At 36.3% G+C, this 20074-nt stretch overlaps 1 protein-coding gene across 4 annotated transcripts in view; it reads right to left on the bottom strand.

Annotated features, from left to right (window-relative positions):
* Positions 1–20074, bottom strand: part of LOC106867534 (atrial natriuretic peptide-converting enzyme) — a 169452-nt gene that overhangs the window by 3305 nt on the left and 146073 nt on the right. For all 4 annotated transcript variants that reach the window (XM_089352458.1, XM_089352459.1, XM_089352460.1 and 1 more), the window contains 4 exons: positions 16062–16193; positions 8557–8606; positions 5470–5653; positions 2558–2862 (listed from right to left, as the gene is read on the bottom strand). In XM_089352458.1, coding sequence (XP_089208584.1) covers positions 2558–2862; positions 5470–5653; positions 8557–8606; positions 16062–16193 — 671 coding nt within the window. The remainder of the gene's footprint in view (positions 1–2557; positions 2863–5469; positions 5654–8556; positions 8607–16061; positions 16194–20074) is intronic.

The following is a 20074-nucleotide window of genomic DNA, read 5'->3' as shown; positions in this document are numbered from 1 at the left end:
GCTCGCAATTGTGTTTGCATAGATTCCATCTAAGAAGATCTGAAGAAGGAATTGTATTCCGAAATATCATCGGACTATAGATAACTAAATTACAACAAGTATATAGTTCATTTTTTTGTATTATAGTGCATTGTTGTACCATTCAAAACTTTTTATTCTTTATATGGAGGTATGTACATATGCATATATTTATATTATCTATATTATTATATGATTGAACGCCACGCATCCATTTCCAAGTAAGTTTTCTCTCTCTCTCTCTCTCTCTCTCTCTCTCTCTCTCTCTCTCCATATCTCTCTATATATATATGTGTGTGTGTGTGTGTGTGTGTGCGTGTGTGTGTGTACACGCACACTCGCGCAGACATATATATATTTGGTGTGTCCATCAGTTTCTTGCTGACTAATTTTCATGTGTAGGTCCGAAGAAAGTGAGTGCATAGGACAGTGGTGAGAAGAAGCGGATGATGTGCATTGAATTAAAGAAATAAATTATCAAAAAACATGACCAAGGTGTGCGTGTAGTTGACATGGCGAAGCAGTACGAGCGTAGCACTTTTATGATCTGCACCATACTGGAGCAAAAGGAGTCGATAAAGGCTATAACTCCAACCAAGGGCGTTAAAATAATTCTAAACAGCGTACATCTATCCATGAAAATATGGAGAAGCAGCTGATGGTACGGTTGATGGAGAAGCAGCTAGCAGGAGTTACCGTGACGGAGGCTATTATAATTTGCGAGAAAGCACGAGCTATTTACGCTGCTTTGCTGCAGAAGATCCCAGGCACTTGTACGGACGAGGCATCGGGCGAGTTGTTTAAAGCTAGTCGGGGCTGGTCCGAGAGTTTTAAAAAGTGGACCAGCATAGTGAAGCAGCGAGAGTGGATATGAAGGCAGCTGAAGATTATCTGAAAACTTTTGCCGGAATTGTAGCAGCCGAAGGATACATCCCACAGCAAGTCTTCAACTGTGACGAGACAGTCCAAGGTAGACTTATATAATGGCAGAGGAGAAGGGGATGCCAAGCCACAAACCCATCAAAGATAGGCTAACCCTCACTCTGTGCGCCAATGCGAACGACGACTACAACATTAAGCCGTTGCTCGTTTATCGTTCGGAAAACCCCAGAGCCTTTAAGTCACATAAGATTCTGAAAAAAGAATTACAGGTTATGTGGAAGGCAAATACAAGGACATGGGTCAAAGTAGTTCTGTGTGAAGTGGATGAATTTGGTCTGCAAACCCTTCTCGTCCTGGACAATGCACCTGCTCACCCGCCTAACCTCGAAGATGACATCCTCGAAGGGTTCAAGTTTATAAAGGTTCTCTACCTTCTACCCAATACCACCCCTATCCTACAGCCCATGGACCCGCAGGAGATTTCTAATTTCAAGAAGCTCTTCACCAAGCAGCTGTTTTGCTGCTGCTTTGAGGTGACGGAGAGCACAAACCTTACCCTTTGAGAGTTCTGGAAGGACCACTATAACATCGTGATATGCCTCAGAATTATCGATATGGCCTGGTAGGGTATTACAGAGAGGACCTTGATCTCTGCAAGGAAGAAAGATGCTGTGGCCTGAAGTTGTGTCTGAAACGGATTTTAAAAGACTCGAACCCGAGGTGGCAGTGGTGGAGGAGAATGTATCCCTTGACAAGTCCATGAGCCTGGATGTGGTTGAAGGTGACATGAATGAGCTCATCGAGGAGCGCTCCGAGGAACCGACAATGAAAGAGCTAAAGGAGCTACAGGCGCAGCAGCACATGGAAGTTTTGCAGGAAATAGGTGACACGGACGAGGTTATCTCCACCACTGCGATAAAGGAAATGTTGGGAATGTGAGAGAAACTTTCAGACTTTATTCAAAAGAAACACCCAGAAAAAATTGCAACTGCGGGTGTTAACTAGACACTTGCCTGACTCATTTCAGAAACACTCTGAAAGTGTGGATGAAATAAACCTTATTGGACAGGTTTTTATCGAAAACTCCTGTAGATGAAAGTGAGGAAAGCATGGCGAGAAGGGCAAAAATCAGCGAATAAGATTCTATTATTCAGTACAGCCTTTCTCCTCCACCTCCGTCAGCATCCTCAAGTCGTTTGATCTCCAAGGTAAATACTGTACACAATACTTAATAAAACCAGTTTATTGCAGTACATTCTATTGTATTGTCTTTTTTAAATACAATATTCATTATTTATAAATACATTTTTTTCTTATTTAAAGCACATAACAAAAAAAATTGCGGTGTTTTTTTGGTGGGGGCGGAACGGATTAATGACATTTCAATTCATTTCAATGGAGAAATTTGAGTTGACATACGAGTAATTTGAGTTACGAGCTCCGTCACGAAACGAATTAAACTTGTAAGTTAAGGAACCACTGTACTTTGAATACTGCATACTCCAGAAAAGACAATTAAAGGACTGGATCAGGGTTGTTTTATTCAAGGAAGATAATTCTTACTTACTACAATTTACAGAAATCGCTATCTTGAAAGTAACTTTTTTCTGGGTTTTTTTTTTTTTTTCTATTATCGAAAATATTTTTATGAACTTACGAGAACCTTGAGTGATGGCTCCCCAGCCTGCGAGGTGACATGTGGAGTTACGATGGCTTAAAATTCTGCGCCATACCGTTGGAGATGGAGGTAGACATATGGGTTGAATGGTTGGGGTATATGGGATTGGTTTTTCCATTTTAATAAGCCCTATGTCGTAATGCAGAGTGTGGACATCATCGTCTTTTAGCAACGGGTGAGTGATGACTTTGATGGCCCGTCGACGGATTCCGTTCACTGGAATAATCATTCCTTGCTTTGTGGAACCAAGAGTCACATCGACATGAAATGGCAATTTCAAATTTCTGAAGAAGAAAAAAAACCAAATCAGCAAAAAAAATAACTAAATCAATTAAAATCATTTTATTTTTGTTCAGCTAAATATTTGCTTTCCGGAATATATAAGCAAAAATGTGAAATATATAAATATAAACGTAAAAATAAAAGCACAAATATAAAATATGATATAAGAAACAACAGAATTACTGAAGGACATCGTGGTATGGGAGATACAGAGGTACCTACGTGGTTACGAAGTTTGCTTTGCAGCTATGTAGTTTCTGGTTCCATTACATTCAATTGAATGATATCTAAGTCTTCAACAATAGCTCTGGTCTGCACAATGTCTTGTGGGTGAATTTCGTTGAAGGAAGCTGCATGGAAACCCATTAGATGCATGGGTGTGAATAAGAGAGAGAGAGGGGGGGGACAGAGAGAGGTGGGGGTCCAGGTCTTGACAGTGTGCAATAATTGTGAACAATCAATGTCATCACACAAACAGTATCATTCATTTCCAATCTTCTGTGAACGCTTGTGTGTGCATGTCCCTGTGTGTGTGTGTGTGTGTGTGTGTGTGTATATATATATATATATATATATATATATATATATAAACAATATATGAGTATATGCATATATATGTACATGTATGTACATACCTTCATATATATATATATATATATATATATATATATATATATATATATATCATCATCATCATCGTTTAACGTCTGCTTTCCATGCTAGCATGGGTTGGACGATTTGACTGAGGACTGGCAAACCAGATGGCTGCACCAGGCTCCAATCTGATCTGGCAGAGTTTCTACAGCTGGATACCCTTCCTAATGCTAACCACTCCGAGAATATAGTGGGTGCTTTTATGTGCCACTGGCATGAGGGCCAGTCAGGCGGTACTGGCAACGGCCACGCTCAAATGGTGTTTTTTATGTGCCAGCAGCAATGGCAATGACCTCGCTCGAATATTTTTTTCACGTGACACCAGCACAAATGCTAGTAAGGCAAGGCTGGTAACGATCACACTCGAATGGTGCTTTTTACGTGCCACCGGCACAGAAGCCAGTCAGTTGCTCTGGCAATGATCATGCTTAGATAGTGCTCTTAGCGCTCCACTAGCACGGATGCCAGTCATCGAATTTGATTTGGATTTTACATGCCTCAACAGGTCTTCGCAAGCAGAGTTTAGTGTCCAATGAAGGAAAGGTACACATAAGTGAGCTGGTTACACCACTGGCATAGGCCAGGGGTTATGGTCTCACTTGGATTGCTGGGTCTTCTCAAGCACAGCATATTTCCAAAGGTCTCTGTCATTAGTCATTGCCTCAGTGAAGCCTAATGTTCGAAGGTCATGCTTCACCACCTCATCCCAGGGCTTCCTGGGTCTACCTCTTCCACAGGTTCCCTCAACCGCTAGGGTGTAGCACTTTTTCACACAGCTATCCTCATCCATTCTCGCCACATGACTATACCAGTGCAATCGTCTCTCTTGCATACCACATCTGATGCTTCTTAGGTCCAACTTTTCTCTCAAGGTACTTACACTTTGTTGAGTATGCACACTGACATTACACATCCAGCGGAGCATACTGACTTCATTCCTTGCAAGCTTATGCATGTCCTCAGCAGTCATGGCCCATGTTTCACTGCCATGTAGCATGGCTGTTTGTACACATGCGCCATACAGTCTACTTTTTACTCTAAGCAAGAGGCCCTTTGTCACCAGCAGAGGTAAGAGCTCTCTGAACTTTGCCCAGGCTATTCTTATTCTAGTAGCTACACTTTCAGTGCCCCGACCCCCGCTACTGACTTGGTCACCTAGGTAACAGAAGCTATCAATTACTAGTTTTTCTCCTTGGAATGAGGCAGAAGTTGTTCTCTATACACTCTTTTACCCATCAAAAGTTGTTGGATTTCAGTTATGCTGAGTGTTTTATTAATCAGATTGACACCAGTACATATCTTTAAGTGTGTGTGTCTCATGCTCTGATGATACAACAGTTGGACAAATCTTTACTGTGTGTGTGTGTGTGTGTGTGTGTGTGTGTGTGTGTGTGTGTGTGTGTGTGTGTGTGTAAGACAAATCATGACTAATGGCTATTGCATTTTTCTCAATTGTAGTAAATTTGACTGAAAGTTGGTGCTCCAGCATGGCCAGTAGTCAAATGACTGAAACAAATAAAAGAATAAAAGAAAGTTGTTTCCAGAAGTCATAGGTTCATTATTGATTGGTTTACTCAATTGACCCACTGATCAGTATTTAGCCTGGATTGGTAATCCCTCACTAATAACTATATATATATACACACACATATATATCTGATAGGCTTCTTTCAGTTTCCATCTATAAAATCCACTAACAAGGCTTTGTCAGCCTAAGGATAGAATAATAGACATTTGGCCAAGTGCCACACATGATGTTGGGACTGAAGATTTCATATGAATCATTAAGTAAAAAAAATGAAAAATCATTGCCTTAACATCTGACAACATGAAGAACCAACAGGTCAATGTCATTGCAGGTATACAAACAGGTGGGATGGTCATAACCAGGATACCTTTATTCAAAACCTTGGCTAAACAACAACAACAATACAAATGACTAAAATAAGACTTACTTGGAGATACAATGTCCAGCTGTAATAAGCCATTGTTGATTCAACAAAGCAGCACTACAAGACATCTCACCAAGTCTTCGAAGTGATGCCATCCAGGGCCATTCTCCTGTTTTTGCAATATTAGCACCAATTAAAAAAGGTTCTAACTGCACCCTGTCATCAAAATATGGTCTCTTGCCACATACTGAAAGAAAATACACAATTAGAATACATAATTAATATCAGTATATTATTGTATTGACTAGACTATTGAATGCTGTTATATAATATTGGTCACAATGTGCTTTCTTGCATTGTTGTGGCATTTGAATGATGCCACCTTGCTGACTAGGCAGGCAGGCCAACATTCCACTTGAACAGAATGCCAGTCTCTCACAGGGTTGCCCTGAGTGAACTGGAATAACATGAAAGGAAGTGTTTTGCTCAAGATCACAACACATCACCCATGAGTGCAACAATCTAACCACAAGGCCACACACTTTCACGTATAATTAATTATTAATAATTAATATTCATAATTAATATACAATTAATTGCAATCATGGAAACTTAATGACTGCAAAGTGTTGAAAAAAATGAACTTTCCAAACACACAGCTATGCCCGCACCTTTAATATTTAAGGTGGTGAACCAGCAGAATCATTAGCACACCAAAGAAAATGCTTTGTAGAATTTCTTCCAACTGGAAGTGTGGGGATAGCAAGGAATTGTATCAGATAGCCAGAAAAGATGCTAGGAGGCAGGTATATTTAACCAGGGAAGTAGCAGAAAAGAAGAAGTTTGCCAATGTTCTGTGACATGAGGACCAGAGACTTGAAGTTTTTGGATTGCAAAACAGTGAATGAGAGAAATTGTGATGTCATAGGAGAGAAATGTGTCTTCATGAATGATGGCTCACTTGCATTTAATGATTCTGCAAAGAAAGAGACTTGGAAATGCCATTATGAAAGGCTGCTAAATGAAGAAAATGAATGGGAGAAGGAGACCCAACTGAGGGACCAGCTATCTGAATTAACAGTACCTCGGTAGATAAAGCAATTAAGGATATGAAGACATGGAAAGCCCCTGGCCCATCAGGAATCGTTGTTGAGATGCTTAAAATATCTGGTAGTGTAGGTTATGGTCTAGTCCTCCATATAGTTAGCCAGGTGGTACATGAAGGAGTCATATCCAATGACTGGTGTAGCAGCACCATAGTCAACTGCTACAAAGGTAAAGGTGAAGTATCAAAGAAGTATTAAATTGTTGGATAAGGTGATGAAAATCATGGAGAGGGTCATAGTCCAACTAATTAGGGAGAGAGTTAGTCTAGATGAAATGCAGTTTGGTTTTGTGCCTGGGAGAAGCACCACCGGTGCTATATTTCTGGTGAGACAGCTGCAGGAGGAATACATAGACAAAGATAAGCTTCTGTACTTGGCTTTTGTTGACATGGAGAAAGTCTTTGACAGGATTTCCTGATTCTCTTATCCAGTGGTCAACGTGGAAACTAGGGATAGAGGAGTGATTGGTGGGAGCTGTACATGCCATGTATAGGGATACTGTCAGTAAGGTGAGGGTTGGCAATGAGTACAGCGAAGAATTCAGAGTACAAGTAGGAGTTCACCAAGAATCAGTACTCAGCCCCCTCTTGTTCATCATAGTCCTCCAGGAAGTAACAGAGAAATTTAAGACAGGATGCCCCTGGGAGCTCTTCAATGCTGATGACCTTGTTCTTATTGCTGAATCACTACCAGAACTAGAGAAGTTTCAGGTGTGGAAGCAAGGTCTAGAATTGAAGGGCCTTAGAGTTAACCTAGCAAAAACCAAAGTCTTAGTAAGTAGGAAAGCAGGCAAATCACAAATCCCTTCAGGTGGATGGCCCTGCTCATCCTGCAGGAAAGGCATTAGTAGAAATTCCATAAGATGTACCCAGTGTAAGCTATGGACACATAAGAGGTGCAGCAATATCAGAGGAAAGTTTACAGGGAAACTAGTATTTGTGTGTGGAAGGTGCACAGGTACTAGCACTAAAAACATACAGAAAGTATAGACTACTGACCAGGTCAGTAGCAAGGGTGAATGCACCAAGAGCATAGCTGCTAGAATAAGAATAGTTTGGGCAAAGTTCAGAGAGCTCCTACCTTTGTTGGTAACAAAGGGCCTCTCCCACAGAGTGAAAAGCAGATTTCATGATGCCAGTGTGCAGTGAAACATGGGCTGTAACTGCTGAGGACATGCACAGGCTTAAAAAAAGATGAAGCTAGTATGCTTCACTGGATGTGCAATGACATCATGCATATTATGACAGAGTGTAAATATCTTGAGAGAAAAGTTGGGCATAAGAGGCATCAGATGTGATGTGCAAGAGAGAGAATTACGTTGGTATGGTCATGTGATGCATATGGATGTGGACAACTGTATGAAGAAGTGCCAATCTCTACCAGTGGAAGGAAGCTGTGGAAGAGGGAGACCTAAGAAGACATGGGATGAGGTGGTGAAGCATGGTCTTCAAACATTGGGCCTCACAGAGGCAATGACTGAGACCTTTGGCAATATGCCATGCTTGAGAAGACTCATCAAGCCAAATGAAATCATAGTTGTGGCTGTTGTTGGTGTCATGTAACTGGCACCTGTACCGGTGGCATGTTAAAAGCACCTTTCAGACAGTGGGCCTCACAGAGGCAATGTGGCTGATGTCGATGTTGCATAGCAAGCACCCATGCTGTTGGCACATAAAGAGTACCTTTTGAGTGCTGGGCCTCAGAGGCAATGACAAATGACTGAGACTTTTGGCAAAATGCTGTGCTTGAGAAGAAGCCCCATCAAGCCAAGTGAAATCATAGTTGTGGCAGATGCTGGTGTCACACTTCTGGTACCCATGCCAGTGGCATGTAAAAGCACCCATTACACTCTCAGAGTGGTTAGTGTTAAGAGGGGCATCCAGCTGTAGAAATCATGCCAAATCAGACTAGAGCCTGGTGCACCCCCTCAGCTGACAATCCCTGGTCAAACCACCCAACCCATGCCAGCATGAACAATGGACACTAAATGATGATGATGATGATGATACAATATGTGGAATGTAAAGATTTGGTCCCAACTCACCTTTTCCTGGGCACAGAAGTTTAAGAGTTCCATGTGGTGTACAGGAATTACTGAAACAGAAAAACCAGACAAGATTTCAGCACATTTCTAGAAGACACATTAATCTAGTATTTAACCCCTTTATAACCATATTTCTGTTGACATACACTGCTTTTGTTTAAATTAATTTTCAAAATGAGGAAGAATAACTTTGTCATTATTGAGCTGGTGTTTGAGACATAATTTCACATGAAATTTCAATGGAGTATTTTAATTTATATCATTTTAAACAGGAAGTAGTCTCTGGTGAGTTGGTACCAAAATAGTTAAGCTATCTTGCCACTATTTCTATTTGCCTATATATTTTGATAATTAAATAAAGAAGAATAGAAAAAATGCTCTAAAAAAGTAGGTCTAAAATGTCAATGGCTCGTTGAAATCGTATGTGTTGAATATTTGAAGATGTTAGAGAATATTCTGGAGTGAAATATTAAGGATGTCAATAAGATATCAAAACTTCAAAGTACAAAAATTATTATAAGTCTGAATAACAGCTGAAATTTCACCATTTGGCATGTATTCTTCAATAAGGAATAATAAACACTATTTCTTTCTTCATTTTAAAGACTTATTTAGATTTCAATTGCCAATGAAATTATAGATATTTACAATATAAATATCCGTTATAGAAACATGTATGCAATAGTTATTTAAATAACTCTTTTTAACTGTTATATTATACATACAAAATACATACATACGTACATCGGTACATACATATGTACATCTGTACATACATATGCACATACATACATACATACATACATACATACATACATACCTATTATTCTAAGACAAAAATATTATTGACAATAACTTCAAAGTTTCAGCCAGTTAAGCCTTCGTTGGACTGTGATGCAATGAAGTTAACTTTGGCTTTATATTATTTCTGTTGAGCTAAAATCTTCCTTGAGTATATGGGTTTGAATGGAGTAGTAATTAGGTTGTAGAGAGGGTTGTCATGGAGAGGTGCTTTGGAGAAATTTTTATAGATTAAATTTGGGGTACTCTTATTGTTTAGAATTCATTCATGCATATAGTACTTTGTAAGCAGCTGTGTACATTTGGGTGTGTCTGCTTCATGTCATGAGATTGTTCTTAGCGGTTCACAAAAAGGAAGTAGGTAGGCATAGGAAGCCTTCTGATCACTGGATGTGCCAGTAGTTATTTCTGGTTTGATTGGATTTAATCTTTTGCTTAAAGGTCAAAGGTTCAAAGTTTAATCCAGTATTTAAAAACTTAGTAATTGGGTGCTCCCACTTTTTTGTTATGGAGTTTTTAAAGATTCACAAAAGAATGTTAGCAGGTGGTATATTTTAGCTGGTCATTTTTTTACTTGTTTTTGTTGTTATTTAGGGTATTTCCTGGTTGTATTTGGAAGATTGGGGTTATTAGTTGAACATGCTATGGTGGTGTTAGTATAAAAATTAATCTTGTATCTTGCTGTTCATAAAATGTGGGTAGGTGTAAAAGCTATTGTTCAATAATTTCTCTTTTTAGGGGTTCATTGATTAATAGGTAGAAATTTTAACCTTTGTGTTTTATGGAGGCAGAGTTTGTGGGCTAAGTGTTTATAAATATTTTTTCAATTGTTTCAAATGTGGGTATTCTACAAAATATTATTTTAGGTCAATGGATATATGTAAAAGTGGAGTGTGGTAAAACGTGTGTGTATACTCCTGTATAAAAATGGGAACGAAAATAAAATTTAATTTTAAAAATTGATTTTAAATTAAAAATTAAAAAAAACATTTAAAAAGTAACTGAATATAAACAATATGTATTTTTGTATGTATATATATATATAATTTCATTTTCATTTTAACATCTACTTGTCCATGTTTGCATATACGAGATAGAATTGGTTAAGGCAGATTTCTATAGCCAGATGCCTTTCCTTCTTTTTTGTTGCTAACCCTCACCTATTTCCAAGCTCTGAGTGTGTGTATGTGTGTGTGTGCGTGAGAGAGAGAGATATTAAGTGATTTTGTTGTTATGGTTGTTTGGAATCTATAAGACTTATAATAATAATTATCTGGACAGCTTTTGGCCATTTTTTTTTTCTTTTGTAATTAAAAACAATGGGAGGAGCCCTTTTCAGTAAAAAAAAAAAAAAATTGTAAATATTTTCAGAGGAAAAGGTAAACAGTTCAAGGGAGGTTTGGCTGTTGTTTCTAGCACAACCTAAATCACCTCCCACCACCCCATTTTCACTCTCACATGTATTGATGATTTTTCAATATTTTTCTCCCATTAAACACATTTTATGATGCCAAAGTAACACATGCGTGGTCCATTGGTGGAATATAAGCAACAAAAAATATTTTAATCTAAATTTTTACCCCCACCTCAATCAAGCAAAGCCATGTGTATGTGTATGTGTGTAAGAAAAACCATTTTCTAACAGAAAAGTATGCTATTAAAATGAATTATCGTTTACATAGCTCTTCTCAGGCTCTCCAATATTTCAATTGGAGGCAGGGAATGGGATAGCAAAAAATTCATAATTTTTCAAACTTTCTTTCTTTAGTATATAAATATATTTATGAGGAGAAAAATATTGAAAAACATAAATATATGTGAGAGTGATAAAGAAACATGGAAGGTTTATTTCATTCATTGTTTGCATGCTCTCTCTCCCTGTCTCTTTCTCTCTCTCCCTCCCTCCCTCTCTCTCTCTCTCTCTCTCTCTCTCTCTCACACACACACACACACACACACACACACACACACACACACTGCAGCTTACAGATGAGCTGCTGAAATGAAATCTTTATGTTGCTTTGAGGGGAAGATAAAACTTAACAAACTGCTTCTCCTCCCTCCATAGTTGGACTACCTTGATATTTGTTTAAAAAAAAGAGAGATTATAACTGATAAACTAATGAAAGCAATATTTACTAAGCAAGTGAGCACTATTATACAAAGAAATAATTAGACGTAAAATATCATAAAAACTATTAGAATTAAAAATCAAATGTGAAAATACTATCAAGTGGCCAGTAAAAAAAATCGCCCAAAGGGTGGTCTTTCTGCTAATTTCAACAATGGAACTTTATATCTTTGTTTGAAACCAACTCCTTCCTCAGAAGAAGTTAAACAATTAAAAACAGAAGAGAACATACACACATGCATACACATATACATACATGTATAAATCTGTGTGTGTGTGTGTGTGTGTGTGTGTGTATGTGTGTGTTTACAAGCATTAATGTCTATATCTTTGAATGTATATGTTTATCAAAATTGTGATGTTGTCATATACATTCTACTGAATCACCAATACACGTCAGGCCTGTAAATTGTGAAAACTTATTAAACAAAATAAATAAAATAAAATATAAAAACCTACACTCTCTTGGTTGTAAAACAGACTTTTAGACAAACTTATAACCAAACAAACTTATAGTTCTTCTGAACTATAACTACGCTACTGACTGAACCAATTAGATTTATGGAGTCACTACACACCCTTTGTCAATAATAAACTAACACTTATTTTCCTTCATCAATGTTTTTATAAATCAAAGTTATATTTTTAATAGAAACACTCCCCCTCCTCCTCCTCTCTTTCTCTGTTGGTAATACTTATTTATATGCCTGCCTACCGCTGTGTGTGTGTGACTGTTTATCTATCTATTGGTCCAATTATTTCTCAGCAGCAGTATATATCCTTTTTCTCTCTGTCACCCCATCCCTAGAAGTTGCAATATGTTGATGTGCCTTATCAAACAGAAAATGACCTCTGTTTGCATACAATCAAGGATGTATTTATATGAGTAGCAGTAGGTATGTATCTTACCAATTCCTTTTCAAAACAACTCATCTACTATTAATTCCCTACTGGTACCAATCTCTCATCTGTGACTCCACAAACTAGCTGCTTGTAACAGTTTCTCCCTAAATAAAGTTGCGAGTAGCTGACATGTCCTAAACTCTTCATGAAATTCTTTAAGGGTTTGTTACCATGTACTTATGAAGACTGGATTTCCAGCAGAGTGTGGGAAGGAAAGCAAACCATCAGTAGTCAAGACTCAATGGACAGAAAGGTGATAGTCAGCCAGCAACACTGCTGTTGAATGTGTACCTCAGAGCATGATGAGAGACATAGATTGCCCTGGTTAACCAACTATACATCTCAGGTATAACTCCATTTGAATCAGCCTAGCTTACCACTGATCTAGTTAGGAATGAGAGAGTGTGGTACTTAATTGTCTGGTGCTGCCCTCTGTCACTAAAATTCAAGCTCAATGGAAGTCAAGATTTGACTATCTAAAAACCACAAACTGTATATATTTCATTGCAGTGTTTCGGATCACATGCATCCATGATTATGAAATATTCTGACTTAGATAGACCCCACCCCTCACTCATGAGAGTACATAGAGGATTTAATACATGCAAGGCCTTTTGTGATTCACCTGTTACCTACCAAACAGCAACCTCTGTTGTTGAGAGTCTTTAAGAAGATCTACCAATGTCCAAAACTGAGTTTTGGTCATTTTTGGAAAGGAACACAGACACCAAGAAGTTATATGTAACAAGAGGACCATCCTGTAGATGTGCTCAGTTTTCAGAGAAGGTCTTGAGAATTTTGTATTGAAGGACCAATAACTGATCAATAATCAATGACTAATCAGGAAAAGAAACATTTCCAAAACAAAAGAAAGAAGTTACACTATGAGATATTAGTTTTGTGTATGTTATACATATGGGGTCACCATGAGAGATATCCAGAGATTGTGAACACTTGTGTTTATGTTGTGACTTCAGGGTTGCTGTTTTGCCATGTTCTTCCTTAGAGAATATAGGGTACAAGACTGATTCATTGATGTATGTCACAACTGAGGTATTTGTGATGCCAAAAAGAGACCAAATTACTTGTTCCCATTGAAAAATGTTTCAATATTTTTCAAATTATTTGTTTAAGTGGAGGTCTAATGTGGAGTGTTTAGGCTGCATGTATTGAAGGTCAAAGTGAAATAATAGTGGAATCATTCACATGCTAATACATACCCACACACTCATGTGTGTATATATTATCAATAAAATGTCAAAAACATGTGGAGAGAGCATGTTCAAGCCCTTTGTGTGTTTTTTCCTGTTTTCTGTTTCTTCATTGTCCTCCTGTTTTACATTTGATGATCATCATTTAATGTCTATCGTCCATGCTGGCATGGGTGTGACCAGAGCTGGCAAGCTGGAGGGCTGTGCCAGACTCCAGTCTGATTTGGCATGGTTTCTATGACTGGATGACCTTCCTAACGCCAACCACTTTACAGTGTGCTGGGTGCTTTCACACGGCACTGCATAGGTGCTTTTACATATATATAGATATCTTTAAGCTTATAAAATACTATTATTATTATTTACAGAATTGTAAATATTGGCACTGCTTAACAAAACTATTCACAGTATAAAAAAAGCACATGAAAGTTTGTTTATAAAACAACTATGAACTCATTATAGTTTTTAAATCTGACAGAAAAAAGCAAGTAGGTTCGCTAGTGTAATTAGTAGCACATTCGGTTGCGTAAACAGAGAAGTGAGAGTTCAAGTCCCATGCATACAGAAAACCTACTTTGTTCTGTTAAGGGCTTATATGCCCCATTATTAGGCTATTTTCTTTAGTCATTGCGCTGTGATTGCTATAAGCTTTAAGCTTATAAAATACTATTTTTATTATTTACAGAATTGTAAAAATTGGCACTGCTTAACAAAACCATTTGCTGTAAAAAAGCACATGAAAGTTTGTTTACAAAAACAACTACGAACTAATTATAGTTCTTAAATCTGACAGAAAAAAAACAGGTAGGTTCACTAGTGTAATCGGTAGCACACTCAGTTATGTAAACAGAGAGGTGTGGGTTTAAGTCACATGGGTGTGGAAAACCTACAAATATCAAATAGCCTCCATGTGCCCTCACAGGAGATTGCACACAAAGATGTCATTTGTTATATACAATCAAGACAAGGAGAACACACATGCACCTGCACACAGTCATACATACACATATATATACACTTGTACATACACACAAACACATACATATATGCACACATATACACAATCATATGTATATATATACACACACTCATATACATACATACATATATATATATGTCTGTTAAAGTCTGTCATACCGGCCATGACGAAGGGAAATAGCCCTGAAACTCGAGTCGCCTTTATATATATATATTTATATTTATATATTTATATATTTGATCCTTTATATTGAACACTCAATATTTCATCTACATTCAATACTTTCTTTCATGGTGCCATCCATTTTTATTTTTATTTTATTTTATTTTATATTGTATATTGTATATCATATTATATATTCCATATTCTATACCCCACATTAGTTCTGCAGGAATATAAATAAAACACAAAAAACAGACAGTGTTGGAACTCTTTTAAGCAAAATAATATATTCCTCTATACACAATCATACAAAAAAATCCACCTTTTTTGTATTTATTTTTACTCGCATATATATATATATATATATATATATATACATGCCCCCCACACACACATACATGCATGCACATACACGAACATGAATATATATATATATATATATATGTACACATACTTATGCATATACTTACACATCCAGACATATACCTACATATACACACCTAAAGAAAGGAAGTATTCATGAACTCTTAGATTATTCCATCTATAAAATTCCCACAATTATTTCTGTGGAACTTTCTATTAATTTCTCCTCCATTTCTTTGATTCTACTTCTTGTCTGCAATATTGGTTTCGCCACAAAGACCATAAATTTGTAGTGAGGTGGATAGAATTGATTAAATCAATTCCAGTGCTTGAGTGGTTCTTTCTTAATTTTATCAAGAGATAAAAGGACTTGATTGGTGGTGGGGAGATTAAACTGAGAATGTAAAAAAAAAAAAGATTGTAACTAAACATTGCAAAGATTTTCTTCTGAAGTTTGTATATGATTGTTCCAGTCCCAATGGGAATAGTTTGACTGAAATAACAAAATGGCGAGAGACCCATTTGCTTGTTTTGAGAGAGGGGTGTGAGGAAGAAGGAGGGAAAGGTGGAAGGAGGGAAAGGAGGAGGGAGGGAAAGGGGAGAGGGGCAAGAGGAGGGATATGAGAAGGGGGGTGGGAGAGGTGGGAAGGAGGAGGAGGGGTGGGAAGGAGGAGGGTGGGAAGGAGGAGGGGTGGGAAGGAGGAGGGGTGGGAAGGAGGAGGGTGGGAAGGAGAAAGGAGAGATGAGGAAGAGAAACGAAAGAGAGGGAGAAGAGAAAGAAGAAGGCGAAAGATGGGCAAGGAGGGAAGGAGAAAGGAGAGACAGACAGACAGACATAGTGACAGGCAGAGATGGGAGAGAGAATGTAGTTTTAATAAACTTCCACACACAAAAAAAGATAAGACATTTTCCTGTTTGGTTTAGAATAAATTCCTAATGAGTTGATATTACTTACTCAATTTTGAAATTGTCCAACAACGATTTCGGTGTAACATCATCAATTGATGATGTCCATCTTTTTAAACGAAGGTAGTTATCCGTTTTTTTGGAATTGCTAACATCACAAGTCATTTGTGCTCCTGTGTTGCTAGAAGACAAAATAAAAGTAATTCTTTACCAATATTAGGCATATATATACACAAAGAGAATGATTGAATTATTTATTGAACAGAACAGAATCAATAATGCCGTTACCAATAAGTTCACAGAGTGGAATGAGTTTGTTGTCAAGAAACAGAGAGAGATGATGTTTTATGTAGGGGCCCTTTGTCAAGATGAAAGTAGTTTATTTTCATTGTGTATACTGTATAGTGTTTGCTGTAAGCTGCTAACACAGTCCATGATGAGTTTTCTCAGATTTTACTGTTTCACTGTAATACATAACATTACTCAGCTTTCATCTTTGTGTGCTTAATGCTGGAATGAAACCAATTACACACACACACACATATGCGAGGGGGTGCTGAAAAGTTCCTGGCTTTAAAGGCCTTGCTGGTGACCCAGCCTTCTGACTCCTTTTCAAGGGCTTAGAAAAACTAAAGGACAGCTATAATAATTGTGTGAATCTGTGAATAAAATCATAACTGATCCTCCTGGATTTTCTTTTGCCCAAAGCCAGGAACTTTTTAGGCCCCCATTGTATATATATATATATATATATATATATATATATATATACCCACATATACATATATGACATGGACAGAGGTCACTGCCATTTACCATTGCAAACACGGCCACTACTATAACCAACAAAAAATGACCCCACGTGGACTATTGACACCAGTAAGGAACAATTATGAACTCTTCATTTAATTTCATTTTTCTAAATATGTATTTTTGATAAGGTTCTGTTTAAAAGAACCAAAACATGTTAAAAACATCTCTGACTAAATTTTAAATTAAAATTCATTTTTTATATATTGGCGTTTTCAAACTTCTTTTTTATAAATATATATATATAAATATACACACACATCATGAGGGGGTACTGAAAGGTTCTTGGCTTAAAGTGTATCTCAAATTGCCTATTTGGAGGCCCAAAATTCTAACTTCTTTTACAGGGCTTAGAAAGACTAAAGGACCGCTACAATGTATGTTTGAATCCGTTGAATAAAAGCCATAGTTAACTTACCAATCTGTGTTTTCTTTTACTCAAAACCAGGACCATTTCAGGACTCCATCATATGTGTTTTTTATCTTTTATTTGTGTCAGTCATTGGAATGTGGCAGTGTTAGGACACTGCCTTAAATGGTTTAGTCAAACAAATCAGCACCATTCAGTACTTTTTGCCAACCTTTAAGTTACAGAGTTGTAAACAAATTGGTACTGGCGCTACAAGACAGGCACAAAGATGTACACTCACACGCAGAGTGCTATATATACATATATATATATATATATATATATATATATATATATATATATATACATACATGTATTTACATACAAATATATACATATATATATATATATATACATATATACTCATAAATACATGTATATATATATACATATATTCATATATATATATATACACATACATACATATATATGTATATATATATATATATATATACATGCATATATATACATATATATATATACATGCATATATATACATATATATATATATACATGCATATATATACATATATATATATATACATGCATATATATACATATATATATATACATACATATATATACATATATATATATACATACATATATATACATATATACATACATATATATACATATATACATACATATATATACATATATATACATATATACATACATATATATACATATATACATACATACATATATAAATACATACATATATAAATACATACATATATAAATACATATATATATATATATATATATATATATATATATATATACATACATACATATACATACATATATATACAAATATAAATATATATACATATATATACAAATATAAATATATATACATATATATATATATATATATATATATATATATATATATATATATATATATATATATATACATACATATTTATATACACATATATATACATACATATATAGGGAGAATTCACAGAAAAACAAAAGATGAAAGCAGGTGGTGTAGACAACAAACAGATGTATTAGTTTAACGCTCGGGAAGTGAAAAAGTCTTTAACGTTTCGAACATGCATATCTATATACGTATGTATATATACATACATATCTATATAATAACATGAATAATATATAAATGTATGCATATATCCATACATATATGTATACATACATGCATATGTGGGTACAAGACATCACAAAAAAAAAAAAAACGTTAAACACAATGAGAAACGAAAACATAAAGACGAAGACAGAAAACGAACTTTTTTCGAACAACGAAAGAAACAAACAGAGAAATGAGACATGCAACATAAAGAATATTTCCCTTCTTCAGTTGTCCCTGTTCCATCTACTCCGCGTTTCGAAGTTAAGGACAATACGTGACTTCGTTGGAACAGTCCTTCCCGCAAATTAATTAAATTTGGAATTTTTTGTGGAGGGTGAAAGTGTAAACAAGAACAGGACAGTGAGAACAAGACAGAACAGTGAAAATAAACCGTAAGGGTTGTCAGGCCAAGACGATAGAAAAATTATTATTTTGAACAGGAAGTTAAATGTAAAATGAGAGACAAAAAAATTTCATGTCTTCTCTGTAGGAAGGCAGGAAGTAGAAAGAAAGAATCCCTTTCGTCACGTGTCAGCGATGAGAGAGTCAAGGAGGAGGAGTGAGAGAGAGGGAACAGTGAAAGGAAGAGAAGAATAGGGGAGGGTTGGGAGAGAAAAACAGAAAGGATGAAGAACAAGAGAGGGTGAGAGATAGAAAAGGAAGTCATAGTAATAGTAGTAGAGTGCGCAATAGAAATATTAGGATAAAACTTACTTGGAGACAGTGTGTGGCGTTCGATCATATAAAAACATAAATAACATATAAATATATGCATATATATATGTACATACCTACATCTATATGTATACATACATGCATATGTGGGTACAGGACATCAGAAAAAACATAAAAACGAACTTTTTTCCAACAACGAAAAAAACAAGCAAAGAAACGAGACATGCAACATAAAGAATATTTCCTTTCTTCAGTTGTCTCTGTTCCATCTACTCCGCGTTTCGAAGGCAAGGACAATATGCGACTTCGTTGGAACAGTCCTTCCCGCAAATTGATTAAATTTGGAAAATTTTACGGAAGGTGACAGTGTAAACAAGAACAGGGCAGTGAGAACAAGACAGTAAAAGACAGTAAGTCCTGTTCTTGTTTACACTTTCACCCTCCGCAAAAAATTCCAAATTCAATTAATTTGCAACAAGGACTGTTCCAACGAAGTCGCGTATTGTCCTTGCCTTCGAAATGCGGAGTAGATGGAACAGGGACAATGAAGACGGGAAATATTCTTTATGCTGCATGTTTCGCTTCTCTGTCTGTTTCTTTCGTTGTTCGAAAAAAGTTCGTTTTCTGTCTTCGTCTTTGTTTTCGTTTCTCATTGTGTTTAACGTTTTTTGTGATGTCCTGTACCCACATATGCATGTATGTATACATATAGATGTAGGTATATACATATATGTATGGATATATGCATACATTTATATATTATTTATGTTATTATATGATCGAACGCTACATATCTATATACATATATATATACACATAAATATATATGCATATACATATATATATACACATATATATTTACATATATGGGAGAATTTACGAAAAAAACAACAACAGACGAGGACAGGTGGTGTAAATAACAAAAGGATGTATTAGTTTAACGCTCGGGAATAGAGAAAATCTTTAACGTTTCGAGCTACGCTCTTCGACAGAAAGAATAAGGAGAAAAAGACGGAGAAAAAAAGTGAATGTTGTGGTCAGCGATCTATCATGGCGACTGCCGGAC

This window comes from Octopus bimaculoides, chromosome 5, assembly GCF_046866305.1.
Source record: "Octopus bimaculoides isolate indiv1 chromosome 5, ASM4686630v1, whole genome shotgun sequence".
Classification (NCBI taxonomy): domain Eukaryota; kingdom Metazoa; phylum Mollusca; class Cephalopoda; order Octopoda; family Octopodidae; genus Octopus; species Octopus bimaculoides.
Note: the sequence above shows the minus strand (reverse complement) of the source record. Positions and strands in the feature narration are given on the sequence as shown.